A 17,886-nucleotide genomic window follows, 5' to 3' on the forward strand; every position below is an offset into this window, starting at 1 on the left:
ATGAAATGATATGATTTGTAAATAATAGTAAAATAGTTTGAGTTAAGATGTTTTATAAAAAACTAGAAAGAAAAAATTAAATAAAAATATTGTAAAGTTAAAATATTGTTAGAATATAATTTTTGTTTGATATTTGAAAAAGTTGAATTATTTTTTTTGTTTTGCTTAGAAATTTAGAAAAGCTGTAATGGTTAGATGAAAAAGTTGAAAATTTGAAATTGAAAAGTATTTATATTTGTGCTGCTTGGATGTTGAGATGATCTTGCAATCCAAATGGGGTCTTAGTGTATAATGTTAATCGTTAATGTTAAGAAATAGAATGTGGGAAATATTTCTCTTGTTTATTAATTGATTTCATAAACGTATATAAGCTTGAGTGAAATAATGTATACATGGAAAGAAAAAATATTTGCTGTACAAAGAATGTGTGATTTGCTAATTAGCTAAAATCATGGAATGGCTAGAATTGTGGAATCTTGCGGGGATGAGGGAAGTTTGATTTAGTAATACTCACCCTCAAGTTGGCGCATGAAGATCCGTAATGCCTAACTTGCGAGATAGATGATGTAAAAGATCACTACTCAAAGCTTTGGTGAAGATGTCAGTGAGTTGCTTGGAAGAAGGTAAGTGAGCGGTGGGGAGAAGACCAGAGCGGAGTTTGTCACGAACAATATGACAATTGATCTCAATATGTTTGGTTTCCTTCATGGAAGACAGGGTTGTAAGCAATGAAGACAGCAGATTACTTGTCGCAGTAGAGAGTCATGGGACCTTTGTGTGAGATGCCAAGATCACGAAGAAGTTGTTGCAACCATACTAGTTCACAAGTGATGGCAACCATGGCACTGTATTCGGCTTTGGTAGAGGAACGGGCAACTGTAGTCTATTTCTAGGTATGCCATGAAATAAGACTAGAGCCAAAAGTGATAAAAAAAAAAAAAAAAAAAGAAACAGTGGTATAAAGTCAAGTGGTGGGGCAGCTGGCCCAATCAGAATCCGTGTAGGCGCGAACATGAAGATCATTTGAAAATGAGAAAAAAAAATACATTGGCCTAGAGTGCCTTTGATGTAGCGGAGAACACGAGTAGCAGCTGTCATGTGAGAAATTCTAGGAGCATGCATGAATTGGCTGAGGATGTTGACGGCAAAGACAATATCAGGTCGAGTGATGGTGAGATAAATGAGTCGTCCAACTAACCGTTGGTAGGGAGCAAGGTTAGGAAGTAAATCCCTATCCGTGTCATTGAGCTTCAAGTTTTGTTTCATGGAAAAGGGAGCAGAGCAAGAACCAAGCTGACCACTATTGGCAAGACTATCCAGAGCATATTTGCGCTAATTGAGAAAAATGCCTAAAAGTGAGCGAGCGACTTCGAGACTAAGGAAATATTTGAGAGGTCCAAGGTCCTTGGTTTTGAAGTGAGAGGAAATAATAGTCTTGAAGAAAGTGAGTTGAGAGAGATCATTACCGATGACCAAGATGTCATCGACATATACCGAGATAATAGTGAGACTAGTAGCAGTAAGCAAGGTAAATAGAGAGTGATCGGCCTGAGATTGAACAAAACTTGCATTCAGAAGAACAGATTTTAGTTTAAAAAACTAATTTCGGGAAGCTTGCTTGAGGCCTTAATACAATAGCCTGGTGGGGGTTGCATGTAAACTTTCTCATCAAGTTCACCGTGCAAAAAGACATTGTGAACGTCCATTTGGTGAATGACCCAATTCTTGGTGGCAACAATAGCTAGAATGCAACGGACTGTGGTCATTTTGACAACTGGAGCAAAGGTTTCATGATAGCCTATACCTTCCACCTGAGTGTAGCATTTGGCTACAAGTCGAGCTTTGTAGCGCTCAATGGTACCGTCAACGTAGAGTTTAGTCTTGAAAATCCATTTGCAACCGATAGGTTTTTTGCCAGGAATGAGAGGTTCAAGTGTCCAAGTGTAGTTTTCCTCAAGGGCATGAAGTTCGGAGGCCATAGTTTCACGCCAGTGAGAGTGACAATTGGCTTCAAAGCAACAAGTAGGCTCAATAGAAGCAATGAGAGCAGTTAAAAATGAATGATGAGGATGTGAAAAACGAGAGTATGAAAGGAAAGTAGATAAGGGATGAAAAGTACCTGAGGACTGTGCATCGATTGAAGATGCATTGGACTCCGTAAAAATGGTAGGACAAACATAATCAAGAAGATAAGCGGGACAGGTGATAGCACGGCTAGGTTGAGAGGGAATAGGGGAGGTAGGGTTTGAAAGGGAAGAAAAGAATTGAGGTTTGGGTCTGTAGGTGTGGTCAGTGTAGGAGTAGAGGAGGGAATAGGTTTGGGAGTAGGCAAAGATGAAATTTAGGATGGGTTGAGATGGGAAGGAATTGAGTGTTGAAAAGAAAATTGATTTTCATAAAAAATGACGTCACGCTAGTAAACAATTGAGTCAGTGTCAAGGTTGTATAATTTGTAAACTTTGCGGTTGCTAGGATAACCAATAAAGATACAACGAGATGCTCGGGGAGATAATTTGTTGCGATGAGCAGTAAAGGTTTGAGCATAATAAAGACAAGCAAAGACACGTAGATGAGAGTGTGTGGGTGCAGTATTGAGAAGAAGTTGAAAATGAGTTTTATTTTGAAGAGACCGACCAGGGGTCCTATTGATGAGGTAAGCAACAGTAAGAACACATTCTCTCCAAAATTTAAGGGGTAAATGAGCTTGAAAACGAAGAGTCCGAGCAACATTCAAGAGGTGTCTGTGTTTATGTTCTGCAACACCATTTTGTTGAAGAATTTCAACACAGGTACGTTCATGAAGGATGCCATGGTCATGAAAGTAGGTTTGAAGATTAGAAATTCTTGACTATTATCGATACGAATAATTTTAACCATGGAATTGTATTATTTTTTACAAGAGTAAAGAAATGCATTAAATGACTAAAAGTTTCTGATTTAAAACGCATTAAATAAATGCGAGAAAATCGTCAACAATAGTAAAAAAATAATGAACACCACAAATAGAGGCAGTAGGATAACCGCCCCAAATATCACAATGTAATCGATGAAAATGAATTAAATTTTTATTTGCATGAACTGGAAAAGGTAAACGGGTGTGCTTAGAATGAGCACAAGTATCACAATAAGAAAGAATACAAGGACTATAAAAAATAGTAGAAATATAAAGCTTGAAGGATGACCTAGACAACAATGCCATATGGTCTTATTATCAATTTTTTGAACGGAGAAAGCAATGCATTTTCGGAGCCAAAAAATGTAGAGTCCATTGTAAGCTTCACCTGCTCCAATCAGCCTCTTCAATTGAAGGTCCTAAAAAAAACAATGAGAATATAGCAATACAAGATAAGTGAGTGGTGAGACTAGTGATAAAGATGAGGTTAAAATAGAAAGTAGGTACATATAGGACATTGTGGAGAGTGAGGGTTTCAGAGAGAAAAACAGAGCCAATCCCTTCAATGGGAATGGTCTCTCCCGTGGGTAACCGAATGGACAGAGCCATGGGTGGCTACTGGAGGTGCGAGAAGATGGATCGGCAAGGGCTCATGTGGTCGGTCGCACCACTATCGATAATCCAATTATGTTGTGGGTTAAAAACAGAGGTTGGCGTGAGGGAGTTACCCACGAATTGCTCGGTCAAGGAAAGAGGTTGAAGAAGGTCCATAAGGTGTTGGTAGTTTTCTAGTGAGAGGCCTGGGATTGAACTGGAGCTATCACCTGCAAAATTGGCAGCAACAGGCGGCTTCCCAAGAAGAGAAGTGGTGCAATTATTGCGAGGTTCACGGCCAGAAGGGTAGTCGATGATATGCCAGCAACGATAACGAAGATGGCCATCTTTGCCACACTCGGTGCATTTGAGAGGGGGTTTATTGGGATGGGGATGAGAAGCTCAAGCAGTAAGAGCTATGTTTTCAGGTGGTTGATGGCTGACATGGAGGAGGCGTTGTTTTTCTTCTTGGAAAAGGATGGAAAAAACTTTGTTGAGGGGAGAAAGGGGATCGGTGGCAAGGATTTGGGTGTGGAGAGCAACGAAGGAGTCGTTGAGGCCCAATAGAAAACTGGAACACACAGCTCGTCCTCAGCCCTCTTTTCTAAGGTATTTGCATCGGTGGGGGGTTGAAGGTTGCCGAGTTCATCCCATAATTGTTTGATGCTATTATAGTAGTTGAGGATGGAAAGTTGGTTTTGGTGAAGATTAGAGATATCTCATTTGAGATGGAAGAGACGAGCGTTGTTTCCATGACAAAAATGAGACTCGAGGTGGAGCCAAACATCACGAGGATTATTATGGTAGTCTAGAGAGTTGGTAAGGGAAGGATTTATGGTGTTGAGAATCCAAGTGAGGACCATGTATTTGGTCCTACTCCATTGAGCATATTCGGTGGAGGTGGTAATTGGTGGTTTGAGAGTGCCATCAACAAAATAAAGTTTGTTTTTGGCATTGAGGGTGCGACGAAAAGCACGTTGCCATTTGGGGAAATTGTCACTAGTGAGATGACCGAAAATAAGAACAAGGCTGGGAGAATCAGAGGGGTGAAGGACATATGGGGAAGAAGAAGAAGAATAAGAGGAATCATCAGAAGAGGAAGCCATGGAAGGTATTTTTGAAGCCATGGAAGGTATGAAAAAGGTATGTCAGGGTTGATATTTGCCTAATACCAGGTTGAGAAACAGAATGTGGGAAATATTTATCTTGTTTATTCATTGATTTCATACACATATATAAGCTTGAGTGAAATAATGTATGCATGGAAAGAAAAAAGATTTGTTGTACAAAGAATGTGTAACAACTAATTAGCTAAAAATCATGGGATGGCTGGAATTGTTGAATCTTGCGGGGATGAGGGAAGTTTGATTTAGTAATAGTTAAAATCTTCCAATTTCACCTGTGTCCATATCCAAGAAGGGAAAAAAAATGAAAAAAGGTTATCACGAGAGAATGATAGACAATGGAAAATAGTATAAGGCCTGGTTTGGTTTGCCAAATGAGATGAAACTATCTCATCTGGTTTGTACGGATGAAATAGTTTTGTCCATCTAAACGGTTAATTCCACATCTTTATTTCATCTATAAGTTTTCAAACTCATCTCATTATATTCTGACATAAACAGTAAGGGCTTGTTTGGATAGAGAAACAATCTCACCTCATCATTATAACTTTTTCAAATTTTCACATAAAATATAATAAACAATTTAACTTTCTCAAATTCTAAAATAATAATAATATTAAAAAATAATATTCTAATAATATTTTATTCAACTCATTTAAAACCATCTCATCTCACTATTCAAATGAGTCTTTAAAAAGAATCTCACACAGTAAAATAAATTCTTTTGTGATTAAAATAGAATAGTCAATAAGTCATTATTAGAATAATATATTTTCCCAAAGAAATTGATAATTTTGTGAGTATTGAATAGAAATGCATTTTGGAGTTTTATTAGAAATTAATTAATTATTTTAAAAAAATCTACAACATAATTCATATACTTATCTATTACAATATCAAAATTATTATAATTTATAATTAGAATAAAAAATGATGAATTTATTATATATAGAAAAATAAATAGATAAAAATATTTAAAAAAAAAGAAATTATAAATTCCGGCCAACAACTTCCCAATATATTTTGAGATTTAAATTATTTTTTAGAACAATAATATCTTTAAGAATAATATCTTTTAAAAAATAGAAATTATTTTTTAGAATTATAAAGTAATTTCGGCCAACAACCTCCCAATATATTTTGGGATTTAAATTTATTTATGATAGATTTTTTAATTACTCATAAATATTATTTTTTATTAATATATTCATAACTATTACTCAATCATTGGTGGAACCCACCCCTTTATCAAATAGTGCTTCACACCCATACATAAGGGATCCCGACTGGGATCCTATGCAGTGTGTTTCTTTTTTTTTCATGCATTTTTTTTTATCGTTTTTAAATATTTTTTTTAAAAAAATTACAACGTCAATAAAAAATACTTACTTAATTATTAAGTAAAAAAAAAAAAAAAACCAAGATCTCAGTTGGGAATATCCAGTTGTGGTTTTAGTAATTTCCTTTATCAAATCTCAAAAAATCAAAACTATCTCATCTCACTATCCAAATATATAATTTTTTATAAATTATCTCATCTCATTTTAAGTTAAAAAATCTTATTATTATTTAAAATATATTATTTTATTTCATATGAACTGTCTATTCAAACAGGCCTAATACTACATTTGCAAATTTCTAATTTTATGAGAAGCTTCGCTCAGAAAAGCGAATTGGGCCGAAGGTGGCCCCATGTTAACTTCAAGCCGGGCATAAGCCCGGATACGCTCTAAACAGATTGCTTTCTTTTGGTTTCATATTTAGCTGACGTGTCTGACATCCACTTGATAAACTTCATCTCTTTGGTTTCATATATACATAAGGTCAAAGCGTGGCATAACGAAAACGTGATAAGCCCAAACATAGCAAGTAGACATAGGGGTCGGACTGGGATTCCCCCACGTGGATCTAACCCACTTGTCAGACCAGTATAGCTCCACGTTCAAATAGCTTCACAGCGGCAGTCACCGGCTCTTTGTTTGTTGCCTCCCCATGACCCTTGTTTGTTACCTTTTTGGTTCGGAGGCACCGGTTTCGAACGAATCACTGTGTACATGTTCTCGCTCCTAGCCATCAGTAAGATCTATTTTCTTTTCTTCTTCTTCTTAAGATCTTGCTTTGGTTGTAGTGTATCTGATTTTGACGTTGGTTTTATTAATTTGAAGGATACAAGGTGCTTTGTTTCGTTCTTGATCATCTAACTAAAACTTAAATTCAGAGAGTTAATTCCGGAATTGCAGATTACGGGATGATCTTAAACACTTCCAAAAGAATTCGCCAATTAGAAAGAATGGTTAATTTTAGCGTTGCAACTTTGCAATCATTACTGTCAATAATCACCAGTAAAATTTGCTTCTTTTCTTTTCCAGGTTTCAGTAACACCGGCAGGAAGATCTGAATAGCAATCAAGCTAGAAACACAAACACAGTCATCCAAGGAATTAAGAAATGTCTGGCATATCTCTAGCTGTGGCTCCTCGGACGGAGCCTGAAGAAACCGACACAGCTGCACCACCCCAAAAAAAGCCATTCCCCCAAAACCAACCGCGGCAACAGTCAGTGATGGGTAACATAATGGAATCACTGCGCCTAGTAGAACTCCAACTCATAGCCTTTATCTTAGTTTTCTCAGTCAGCGGTCTCGTCCCACTCCTCGATCTAGTCTTCCCTGCCTTCACCACTGCCTATGTTCTAGTTCTCTCGCGCTGGGTCTTTCCTTCCCGCGGCAGTAGTGTCGGTTCCACGTCGCAGGAAATTTCCCAGAGAAGTAAATTCTTTAGGTTCTACGTGGTTTTGGGAACCACGATAGGGCTGTTCTTGCCGCTGGCTTACGTGTTGGGTGGGTTCTCCAGGGCAGATGACCATGCTGTCCGGTCAGCCACACCTCACTTGTTCTTGCTCTCTTTCCAGATACTGACTGAGAACGTCATTACTGGGTTGTCTTTATTTTCCCCACCTGTGAGGGCATTAGTGCCTTTGCTCTATACCGTCCGGAGGATCTTTGTTATCATTGATTGGTTAAACGACGTTTGGACTAACCAAACACTGCCTCCAAGTTCACAACTTAAGGTAATTCTCAGCCGGCCTGTTCCTTTTCATGCATGCATTTTGACAATAAACTACCTTTTTCTTTTTCTTTTTTTCGTCTTGTGGGAGTTGATAATCTGATTGGTATTGTGTTAGTGGTGTAGGATATTGCGTGGTTTTGGTTTGGAAGGAGCCTTGCAGTTGCCAACCTAGTGTATTTCTCAATCAATCTGTTTGGATTTTTGATTCCGAAATTCCTTCCAAGGTCCTTCGAAAAGTATTTCAGGGATAGAAATGAGATTTATGCCAAGACTGAGGAGGATAAGCTTTCTGCAGCCATTAACAAAGCTCAACCTACAGATAATAAGAAGGCCGATTAGCTCTGCATGTACTTACATAGTTTGGTGCCATAGTTTCAGGACTAGATTTTGTTCTGGTATAAGCAAAAAAAATGTAGTTTCTTTAAACATGCTGCCTGAATTGGTCGTTAAAAAGAAATCTCTGTTGTATTAATCATGTTTGCTAAAACTTCCGCTGTAATTTCCACTCCTTGGGAACTGATCATGCCAATTTTCCAATCAATGCGAAATCAGAATATATTTTCCTTTCAAATATCTACTAATTGCCACTTTATCTTTTCCAATGGATATTATATTTCTGGGTCGACACTAGTTGTGATCGTGATTATGACAGTAATTAAGACGCATGCATGATGATTGCAGAGGTTATTAGTGGAGTCATTAATTTCGTTATCATGATTGCAAGTGTCTTAATATGGGTTTTCTGTTTTATTCAACATATGATCATGTGGGCAATCATCTTCGCTCGGTATTTGTTTGGTGCCTGGCAATACTGCCTTTTAATGTGATATTATCTGTTCGATTTGCTTGCAAATCAGGGGTAGAAGAGTTGCAAGAAACACTACTGCGTGATTCCAATCCTTAAAGACACTGAATACATGGTTTACGAAGGTAACACTCGGCCCATATTCGAAAAAAATGCTATCCAATGTCAGAATTAAAGCTCATTGAAAATTTATAATAAAGTATAAGAATAGTTCCTTCTCAAGCTAGCAATGCAGAATTTATATTACCTTTTGTAGGGCCACTCCACATAGCTGCAAGTGGAAGATGGGAGTCCTTTATAACAAATAATCTTAGCCATTTTCGAAAGACAGGGAATACCAAAAAGATCTTGCATGTCAAGCACTTAGCACTTATACGGAGATGACCAGAGCCCATGGTGTTCTTTTTTAAAAAAAAAAAAGAAAAAGAAAATCATAAATAAATAAACAAAAAAACAGAGATTGTGGGTAGTAGCAAGCAGTAGTCACCATGTGGTCCATTGCATTTCAATAATTATTTTGTCTGATCATTACGGCATGTTTAATTGTCTGGTGACAATTATGCACTAATTTTATTTTACTAATTCTTAGGGGTGCATTAATATTTCCACTTTAAAATATCTTTTAACCCATGTTAATTCAACGCACCCTCGAGTATATATAATTATCCACCCCACCACTAACTAATTAACGAAATCACGTGTAATTAATCACAAATCTATAATGGTTAAGAGCTCGTTTGTTTTCAAAGATGAGATGAGATTAAAATTAAAAAGTTGAATAAAATATTGTTAGAATATATTTTTTAATATTATTTTTATTTTAGAATTTAAAAAAATTAAATTATTTATTTTATTTTATGTAAAAATTTTAAAAAATTATAATGATAAGGTAAAATGAAATAAGATATTTTTTGAAAACAAACAAGTCCGTCTCACGTATACACACTTAAAAATACTCAAAAACTAAGGCCTACAAATTTTAAAAAATTGAATATATAAAAGATTTTGGCCTCTAAAGCATTAATTAATCTGTAGCTACACGTGTATAGTTTTCTTTCTTTAAAATTCAAAAGGCTTCCATAATTCCATTATTATTTAAAGTCAAAACGTTTATCTTCTAATTAGCCACATTTATTATTCTTATATCTTCCTCAAATTAAAGCATTTTATAAATAACAAAACGTATAATGTATATATATATATATATAGAAATGATAGTTGCCCATTAAAAGTCATATTAAGGCAAATGATGTACACTTCGATTGACGGGGGCCCTAATAATTAACCAAACACTTTGACTAAAACCCAAATAGATCAATGAAGCCTTTCGTAGTATATAGAATTAATGAAACTTAAGAGACTCGTACGGAAGGCTTTTCTTCAACCTACCCAGAAATGACATTACAACCTATATTAGTTGGTTTAACGACACTGTCCATTGGAGGGGCGCAAGGAAGGGGTCCAAAAGCTCAAAGAAAATGATCTTCAACATGATCTCCTCGAAGGTGTTGACGAGCCAATAAGAGCGGTCCTTAATTTTTGAGATTTTTAGATCTTTTATCGGTCTGGCCCAAAGAAAACAACGTGACGTTTCCATTACATCTGTTTTTAAGTAGTTCCTATATACATATATATATATAATTATTTAAATAAAATAATTAAATTAAAAATTAAAAAAATAATATTTCTCTTTCTATGAATAGATATTAGAACCGAATTAACTTACTTTTGTGGCGTATGATATTGTTTAGAAAAAAAAAAAAGAAGAAAAACACACCTAAAAAATAAAAGATGGCACGACTCGAGTCTACCTACCAAGCAAACACAAGAACAGTGATACGATAAGGATAGTCTCGATCATACAAAAATTGTAACTATGATATCATGAAAATTAATCTCATGGGAAGTTCCAAGAAAATTAGAAGAAGGAACAGCTCGAGTCAATGAGTTAGAATGTCAATATCAAAATTGCATCTACTTTTGGCCTGGGTGGCTCGCTAGTGTCGACCATAGAATATTTTATGTTCCTACAATCAACATCTGGGGTTCTTCGCATCGGACTTGAGGTGAATATTAGCATTTCCACGTTATTTCAAGTACGTAGTAAATGCACCCTCAATTTATGGGAATATTCGTGGCTGAAAATCGTATACCTTTTCGGGAAGTAAATGCACGTACGTCTTTGATCAGCGCTCTCCAAATCACTTCTTTTTCGAAGGCCCCAACGATACGATTGTTAAAAAAACATGCTGTTTCAGGTTTGACCTCTCAGATTATATGAGATGTGTGACGAAATGAAAAGGATAACATGTATATGTTGTTTTAATAAGAATTCTAAGAGGTTTTAGGTTTCTTATTTATTTGTTTTTATACATGAGATGCGATAAAAAGTTAAATAAAATATTATTAAAAAATATATTTTTAAAATTATTTTTATTTTAAAATTTAAAAAAGTTAAATTTTTATTTTATTTTATTTTATATAAAACTTTTAAAAATTTATAATAATTATATGAAATGAGATAAATTAAAAAATTTTGTAAAAATAATTACTGCATGCAACTCCTTTGCAAATTACACAAAACAAACGAACTCACTCACGCAACAATTACTTTCACCTTAACCCAACAACACATAAAAAAAAAAATAATAATAATGATATATACCTAATATATTACACAAAATATTATATAATAAGATTATAAAATGAAAATATTTTATAAAATGATATTATTTTCATAAGATATTTTATAAAAATATTTCTTATTTAAAATATAATTGTATAAAATATTATAAAAAATATTATGTATAAATATTCTCTAAAAAGAAATACCATTTTCCTTTTTAAATGGACAAACATATCATAGATGACTTGATGAAACGTTGCCACTAGTATATTCCTTTCTTTTTAGGGCAGAAGAACAGTTTTTGGACAATATCTTTGTTTCTAACATGAAACAGTAAAGCATCTTAGGAGCTTTTGAATCCTTTAAAAAGAGGTAATTAGCAGCTATCATCCAAACCTCCTCAGTACTCGCCGTGGCTAACACGCTCCAATAACAGAGCGTGACCATTCTTCTCTGCAAGGAACGGTGACCTCTACGTACCCTTCTGCCTTGTCTATCAAGCAAATTAAAACCCTATCACTGTTCCTCTGTCTCTGTCTCTCTCTATCTCTCACCCATAAAAATCACTCTAATCCTTTTTCTTTCTTCTTCTCTTTTAACCTCCAAAACCATCAAAACCTCCACTTTAATCCGAAGCAAAGCAGAGATGAAGCTAAAGAAAGGTAAAGTATACCCATCTCCGTCTCCGTCGTCGTCTTCGACGTCTGCGATTCCGTCTCCTTCCGATGGAGATTTTCTCACCGTGTTGAAGCTCCTCCCAGCGGCGATTCTAGCTCTAGCCTCCGTGCTCTCCCTAGAGGACCGTGAAGTCCTGGCCTACATGATTACCCGCTCCTTGAAACCCACAACCCCGTCTCCGATCACCCAGGAGTCCAAGAGAAAAAACCCCAAGAAATCCCTAAACAGCAGCAACAACAAGAAGATCAGTAACAACACCCACAAACCTCCGATGTTCGACTGCGACTGCTTCGACTGCTACACCAGCTACTGGTTTAGGTGGGACTCCTCGCCCAACCGCGAGCTAATCCACCAGGCCATCGAGGCCTTCGAGGACCATCTGGCCCATGGAGAACAGTCAAAGAAGGTCAGCGGCAGAGGCAAACGCAGAGAGAAACCGACCAGTCGCCGCGCTCCAGAAAAGTCTACCGATGTTTCGGAGACTCCGATTATACAGGAGATTGAGGAAAGCTGTGCTTTTGCTGGGACCTCTCTGGAAAACGACCTGGGTTCTGCGAGCTGGACGGACAAGAGTGATGTTTTTGTGGAAGGAAGTGGTAAGGAGAAGAATAAAGAGCATGAGGTGGCCATTGAAGAGGTCGTGGTAGAGAAGGAAGAAGAGGAGGAGGAGGAGGAGGCTACGGTGGTTGAAGCGGCAATGGTGGCGGCTGGCAGTAGCAACAACCACAAGGGTTTGGCCCGGAAGGTGCTGCCGGACGTGTTGGGTTTATTAAATTCTCGTTTGTGGAGCCTTTGGAGTCCGAATGTTTAGGTCAAAATTTCAATTCTCTTTTTTCGCTTTTTTGGGTTAATTTCTATTTTGGTTCCAAGTTCTCGAGCCCCCAAAAGGAAAAAAATATATAAAGAAAAAATGGAGGAAATATATTTTTGGTGGTGGGTTTTTACATATTCGTACTCGAATATTGATATGGTCGTTCTCAATGAAACTCTTCTTTAATCTTCACTTCCTCTTTTTGGGACACTTGAAAGTTCGCTCTTTTTGAGTTGGCTCGCATTGCCTGGACTAGAATAACTGGTCGGCGGGAAGTCATTTTCTCGGCGGTGAGGTTGGAAATATTTATACTCTTTGTTTGGATGATCAAGTTTTGCTTAAGAACTAAGCTTTTGTGATTAGGTAAAGATATATAAATTTCCGAAGTGGGACAATCATTCAATGAGGCCTCATCTAGTTAATGGATATTAAAATATTTAAACAAAAAGTTAAACTAGGATATTGTATTCTATGTTACTTTAATTTATTCGGTTCAACTTTTCTCAACGTCAATGTGATTCGATTTTCAATGCTTTCTTTTGATTCCTTTTGGCCAGAATGATCCGGGGGTAATAATATTGTTTGTGTCTTAAATTTGGGTTGGTACCCCATGTTTCTGTGACTTTTAGGTGGTAATACCCTAAATCCACGGACATTGTCGAGTAAGTCAAGAAACTCAGAAGTGCCGCCCCTTCCTGTTCAAGAAACTTCCTGCTGGTTGTGCATCTTATCATCTCATGCATGCAGTGAAACTTGATGACTATGATATCTATTGTCTTCGTCTCCAAGGTTGAACTGTACGTGGGTGTTATAAATAATATTTGGTAATAAGCTATACCCAAACACTCGCCTTCAAAACAAAACTAATCTGTCGCCGCTACAAGCTGATTGTAATATGAGAAAATATATTTGTAATCGTGAATTGTGTCATTGTTGTAGAATAAAAAAATGAATAAAATATGATGTTTACATAAAAAAAAGTTAATTTTTTAATAATAAATTTTATTTATTTTTTAAATAATTATGCGATATTAGGAACTTTACAGTTATATCTAAAATTACTGTTATAATATACCATATTCCCGGATATAATCTCAAGTAGAGCTTTTTTATTTTTAGTATAAATATAATTCTTAAATCAAAAAACCTAAAATAGGTCTTAACACTTTTATCGATGCGTGGCAACCCACAAGCTTTGCTGACAATCCAGATGAAATTTGCCGAAACATCTATAGTAATATTGCGAAGCTAGCTCTGTCCATCGATCCATTGTGGTTTGGGGGTCTTGGTCAGGCAATTGGTTAAACTCCCAAAGAGCCTTATCCATAATATTGCCACAAGTGGGGGACACCATGTCTGAGTCGCTTCTGTAAAACCAGAAACAAACGAAAAGCAATCAATTCCTCGTGGCCGAGGATGTAATTAAAATTGTCTGGATCTAGTTTGTTTTCACTGTCTCAAACAAAAGAACAAATAGGCAAGGCATCAATAAAAGCTATACATATCTACAGCTGAGTGGTCATGCCTTCCAAGCTGCTTTAGCTACTTGTGATGGCAGGAGCGCAATCATTCCCATCGATCCCTTCCGAAACTCTGCAAGATAATCTAGTGAATTTAATTGGGATGTGTAAATTCATTACCTTTTTTGTCACTTCTCTCAAAGCAACACATAAAAAAACGCACAAAGGTATACTCAGATGCACAGATATTATGAAGCTTGCCAATTAGATCTCTTTTTTTAGTGTTGTTTTAAATAGCAATGTTTGTTTTCAAATTCAGTGGTTGGAAATACTAAGTTAAGTTGTAGCAGTGATAATTAACATATCCAATTTGAAAACAGTAACAGTTATTTAAAAAAAAAAAAATGAACTGTTGAAAATGAGGTAAAGAACTAATTCTCTCTTCTAAAACCACTCCTTTTGATTCCTTTAATGATGCCATGCTCATATTTGTTGAGACTTGGACAAACTAGTCGGTTTTTTTATATCAAATTACCAGCCCGTAGCTTTGTGTTTTTGGGGGGGGGGGGGGGGGGGGGGGGGGGGGGGGGGGGGGGGGGGGGGGGGGGGGGGGGGGAGGGATTAGGCCAGCATGCGGAGTTATGTGGACTCCGAATCACCAGCAAGTGATTGTGTAATATTTGCCCGAAGGCCCAGCCCAATAACAATTCATCATTGAATAATTATATTTAAAAAATTTATACTGTATAATATTTGCGTGACGATTCAAATTTTAATTATTCAATGACTTCGTTAACATTTGACTTGGTGGTCTTTCCTCATTGAATTTGGTGTGCTTTCTATCAATTAATTATTTAATTAATTTGTTTGTTTTTTAGGATAATTTCTTTTATATTGTTTTAAAATATTTTTAATTTATCGTTTTTTATTTTTGAATATTTTATTTAATTTTTTTTGCAATTCTGATTTTTCCCCCAAAATGTTTTGATTTTGTTTTTAATAATATTTATGTTAATTTTTTAGTAATTTGAGGGAGTAGATACTAAAATTGATAGGGCTAGAGTATTTTCTTCAAACTGAGATAAGCTCCATAGATTGTAATTGTATGTTGAGCGGCAGCCTAGTCTGATCTAGTCTGGTCTAGTCTGGTCTGATCTGGTCTGTTGAGGAATTGGTTTGTATAAAGTGCACGTGACTCCTTTCATTAGGGGTGAAAATTGACGTCGTCGGTATGATTTTTGGGCAAAATCGACGCCGACCGACGTTTGGAAAAATGGGAGAAGCGCCGACCGTAACCAATCGATGGGGAGGAGGACATCGATCAAGGCGGTTCTCGGTCGGCGTCGGTTCTTTAGCAGTTCTACTGAGAGAATAATGAGAGAGACTGAGAGAGAGATGCATAGGAGAGAGAGAGAGAGTTACAGAGGAGAGATAGAGAGAGAGAGAGAGTTGCAAAATCGAATTTGGGAAGAAGAAGACTCTTATCGAAATGATGCCGTTCCACTTAAACTTAAGTGGAACGGCGTCGTTTCAAACTTATTATTTTTTTCTTACGTCCTTCCTTAATAAAACGACGCTAATGCCAAACAGCGTCATTTCCAGTATTTGTTGTAATACTTATTAATTAAAACGACGTTGTTCCACTTAAGTGGAACGGCATCGTTTCGATAAGGGTATATTAAAAAAAAAAAGATTTTATTATATTGGTCGATTCAGCAATTCGGTCCAGCTTCAAATCGAGACCGAATTGCTAAATGTCGATTTCTTGAAATTTTCACCGCACGCCGACCAGTTCTCCATCGATTCTGGCTGGTCAGTTCACATCAGTGCAGTCGGTTTCTGTACAGTCCTACCTTTCATGGCCATACAAATGTGCGGCCTCATGTATCTTGATTATCTAGATCAATACTACAAATTATCCGAGAAAATATTGGCCATTAGAGTACTGATCAATATAACGAAGATACAGTCCCAACAAAACAAAGGGAGAGAGGACTGAAGAAAAGGGTAGCCTCCCCCACCTACCCTGCACCCCTGATTACTAGTACTCAATCACCAGTAACAGTTAAAGAGGCTTTGGGACAAACAGCACCTGCAGATAATGAATTGTTTGTCCAGAAAACAAGACCTAAGTACAGATGATCATATTACAGTAGTACTGAGGTTTGAGTTGGGAAGCTTAAACTGAGGGAATTTGAATAGGATTTATTCGTAATAGTCGAAAATTGGTTCTGAAACCCATAAGAGGTGCTTAAATAATAGCTAAGGAAATTCAATATTTTGATAATTTTGTTCGAAAATATAAACTTCCAAGTATTGTGAAAAAATAAAATACAGAATAAAATAAATATCTTGGCAAAAATCTGACCCAAATTGAAATAAGAATCATCTTTAAAAGTGACAGCGAAATATTATCATAAAAGAAAAAAAAAAAATAACTTAAACTGACACTTCAGTAGAAAAATAACTTATTTAGGGGTTGAAACGGGGACTATGAAGCATAGTGTGGTGACCATGATGTGCACTCTAACAAGAAGTTTTCAAATTAGAATCATATACACGAATTTGATATTTTTAATCAAAATTATAGCTTAAATACGGATGCATGCACAATTTCATCTTAATTCGAAAAATCTTCACATTTTTCAGCTGTATTTGTATGATATATATTTCCGAGATAGTTTAACCATCAACGTAGAATCTGTCAATTCAGAATTATCAGAACCAAATCCTCCTGCATCATAATTTAATTACATAGATCATAACCTGTCGTCGACCTCTTTCATGTCTAGTCCCCTTGAGAGTCCGCTCCCCTCATGTTTGTGCAGGAAAGTATGTCGTCGCATATATAACTTTCGTATTTTAGTTTCATGTTTGCTTCCCATAGAAGGATATGGCACAAGCTAGCATTCGCTTGGACACCCCCACACACGTTTTATAGCATTTTATTATTATTCTCATTCTCAAGTGTCTGGTCTTAACTGTAGCATCATTTTAAGAGCTCGAACAAATCCAGCTTTAGTAGACAGACATCCAATCCTGACTTTGTGTTTCATTCCTATCAAGATTAGTCAAAGAAATCCACATTGATCGGGCATTTTGAGTTGGGTATATATCATTGTTGGATCTGAACTCCACTTTTTTGTTTAAAATTTTGATTGGATGATTCAACATGGTTCATCAGGTCTGGTTCTCTAAGTTCATGACTTGTGCTGCTTATCAGACTATGTCAAAATCGTTTTTGAGCGGCTTTTTCCTGTGAAAATGAGTTGGAGTCAAGTTTTTGGCTTATCCTGCTTTTTTATTTTTATTTTCAGTGCTGCTTTTGTTTATTTTAAGAAAATTGTCGAGAACTCACACTTCAATAAATCTTATATCTTTGTAACCGTTTAATTTGTGTTGAGGAGGGTTAAAAATAAAAAAAAGTTCATGACTTATGAGCTTCTATCGGACCTACGTAAGAGAATAAAGAATTAAAGAATCGACGTCGGTAAATGATATGCACTTGTTAACTAACTTGGACATGATTATCATAAATTTCAGTCACTTTTTCATACAAGCACTGTCTAATGGGTCGTTCAGGATCCATTATGCATAAATCGATGGAATGTGACCCAATTTCAAGTATCTGCCCCCCTGCTATTTTGTTGCTCTTATCGGCCAGAAAAGTGGAATATAAATCAATGACATTGATGGAAACAAAACAAATGGGAGCATGCCAATTCTATCATAGTACAATTATTAGCATTGAAATCCGTTATTTTTTAAGCATTTTCTGTTTATCTCAAGCACTTAATTTTTCATGCTTCTCAATTTCTATCAAATCCC

At 36.2% G+C, this 17,886-nt stretch overlaps 2 protein-coding genes across 4 annotated transcripts; both read left to right on the top strand.

Moving 5' to 3' along the window:
• Positions 1–6,572: 6,572 nt before the first annotated feature.
• On the top strand, positions 6,573–8,249 carry LOC121254114. 3 transcript variants are annotated; one of them, XM_041154077.1, is made up of 4 exons: positions 6,596–6,687; positions 6,777–6,784; positions 6,981–7,679; positions 7,802–8,249. In XM_041154077.1, the coding sequence occupies exons 3-4, from the start codon at positions 7,059–7,061 to the stop codon at positions 8,015–8,017; spliced, it is 837 nt and encodes a 278-aa protein (XP_041010011.1). In that variant the 5' UTR covers positions 6,596–6,687; positions 6,777–6,784; positions 6,981–7,058; the 3' UTR covers positions 8,018–8,249. The 3 variants fall into 3 exon arrangements, with proteins under 3 accessions (XP_041010010.1, XP_041010013.1, XP_041010011.1); XM_041154076.1 differs by lacking the exon at positions 6,777–6,784 and having other exon boundaries at positions 6,573–6,687; XM_041154079.1 differs by lacking the exon at positions 6,777–6,784 and having other exon boundaries at positions 6,573–6,687; positions 7,794–7,932.
• A 3,263-nt stretch (positions 8,250–11,512) lies between these two features.
• Positions 11,513–12,790, top strand: LOC121256284. Its single transcript, XM_041157028.1, has one exon. The coding sequence runs from the start codon at positions 11,756–11,758 to the stop codon at positions 12,596–12,598; it is 843 nt and encodes a 280-aa protein (XP_041012962.1). The 5' UTR covers positions 11,513–11,755; the 3' UTR covers positions 12,599–12,790.
• Positions 12,791–17,886: the final 5,096 nt, after the last annotated feature.

The sequence above is a fragment of the Juglans microcarpa x Juglans regia genome, chromosome 3D (assembly GCF_004785595.1).
Source record: "Juglans microcarpa x Juglans regia isolate MS1-56 chromosome 3D, Jm3101_v1.0, whole genome shotgun sequence".
In the NCBI taxonomy this organism is placed as follows: domain Eukaryota; kingdom Viridiplantae; phylum Streptophyta; class Magnoliopsida; order Fagales; family Juglandaceae; genus Juglans; species Juglans microcarpa x Juglans regia.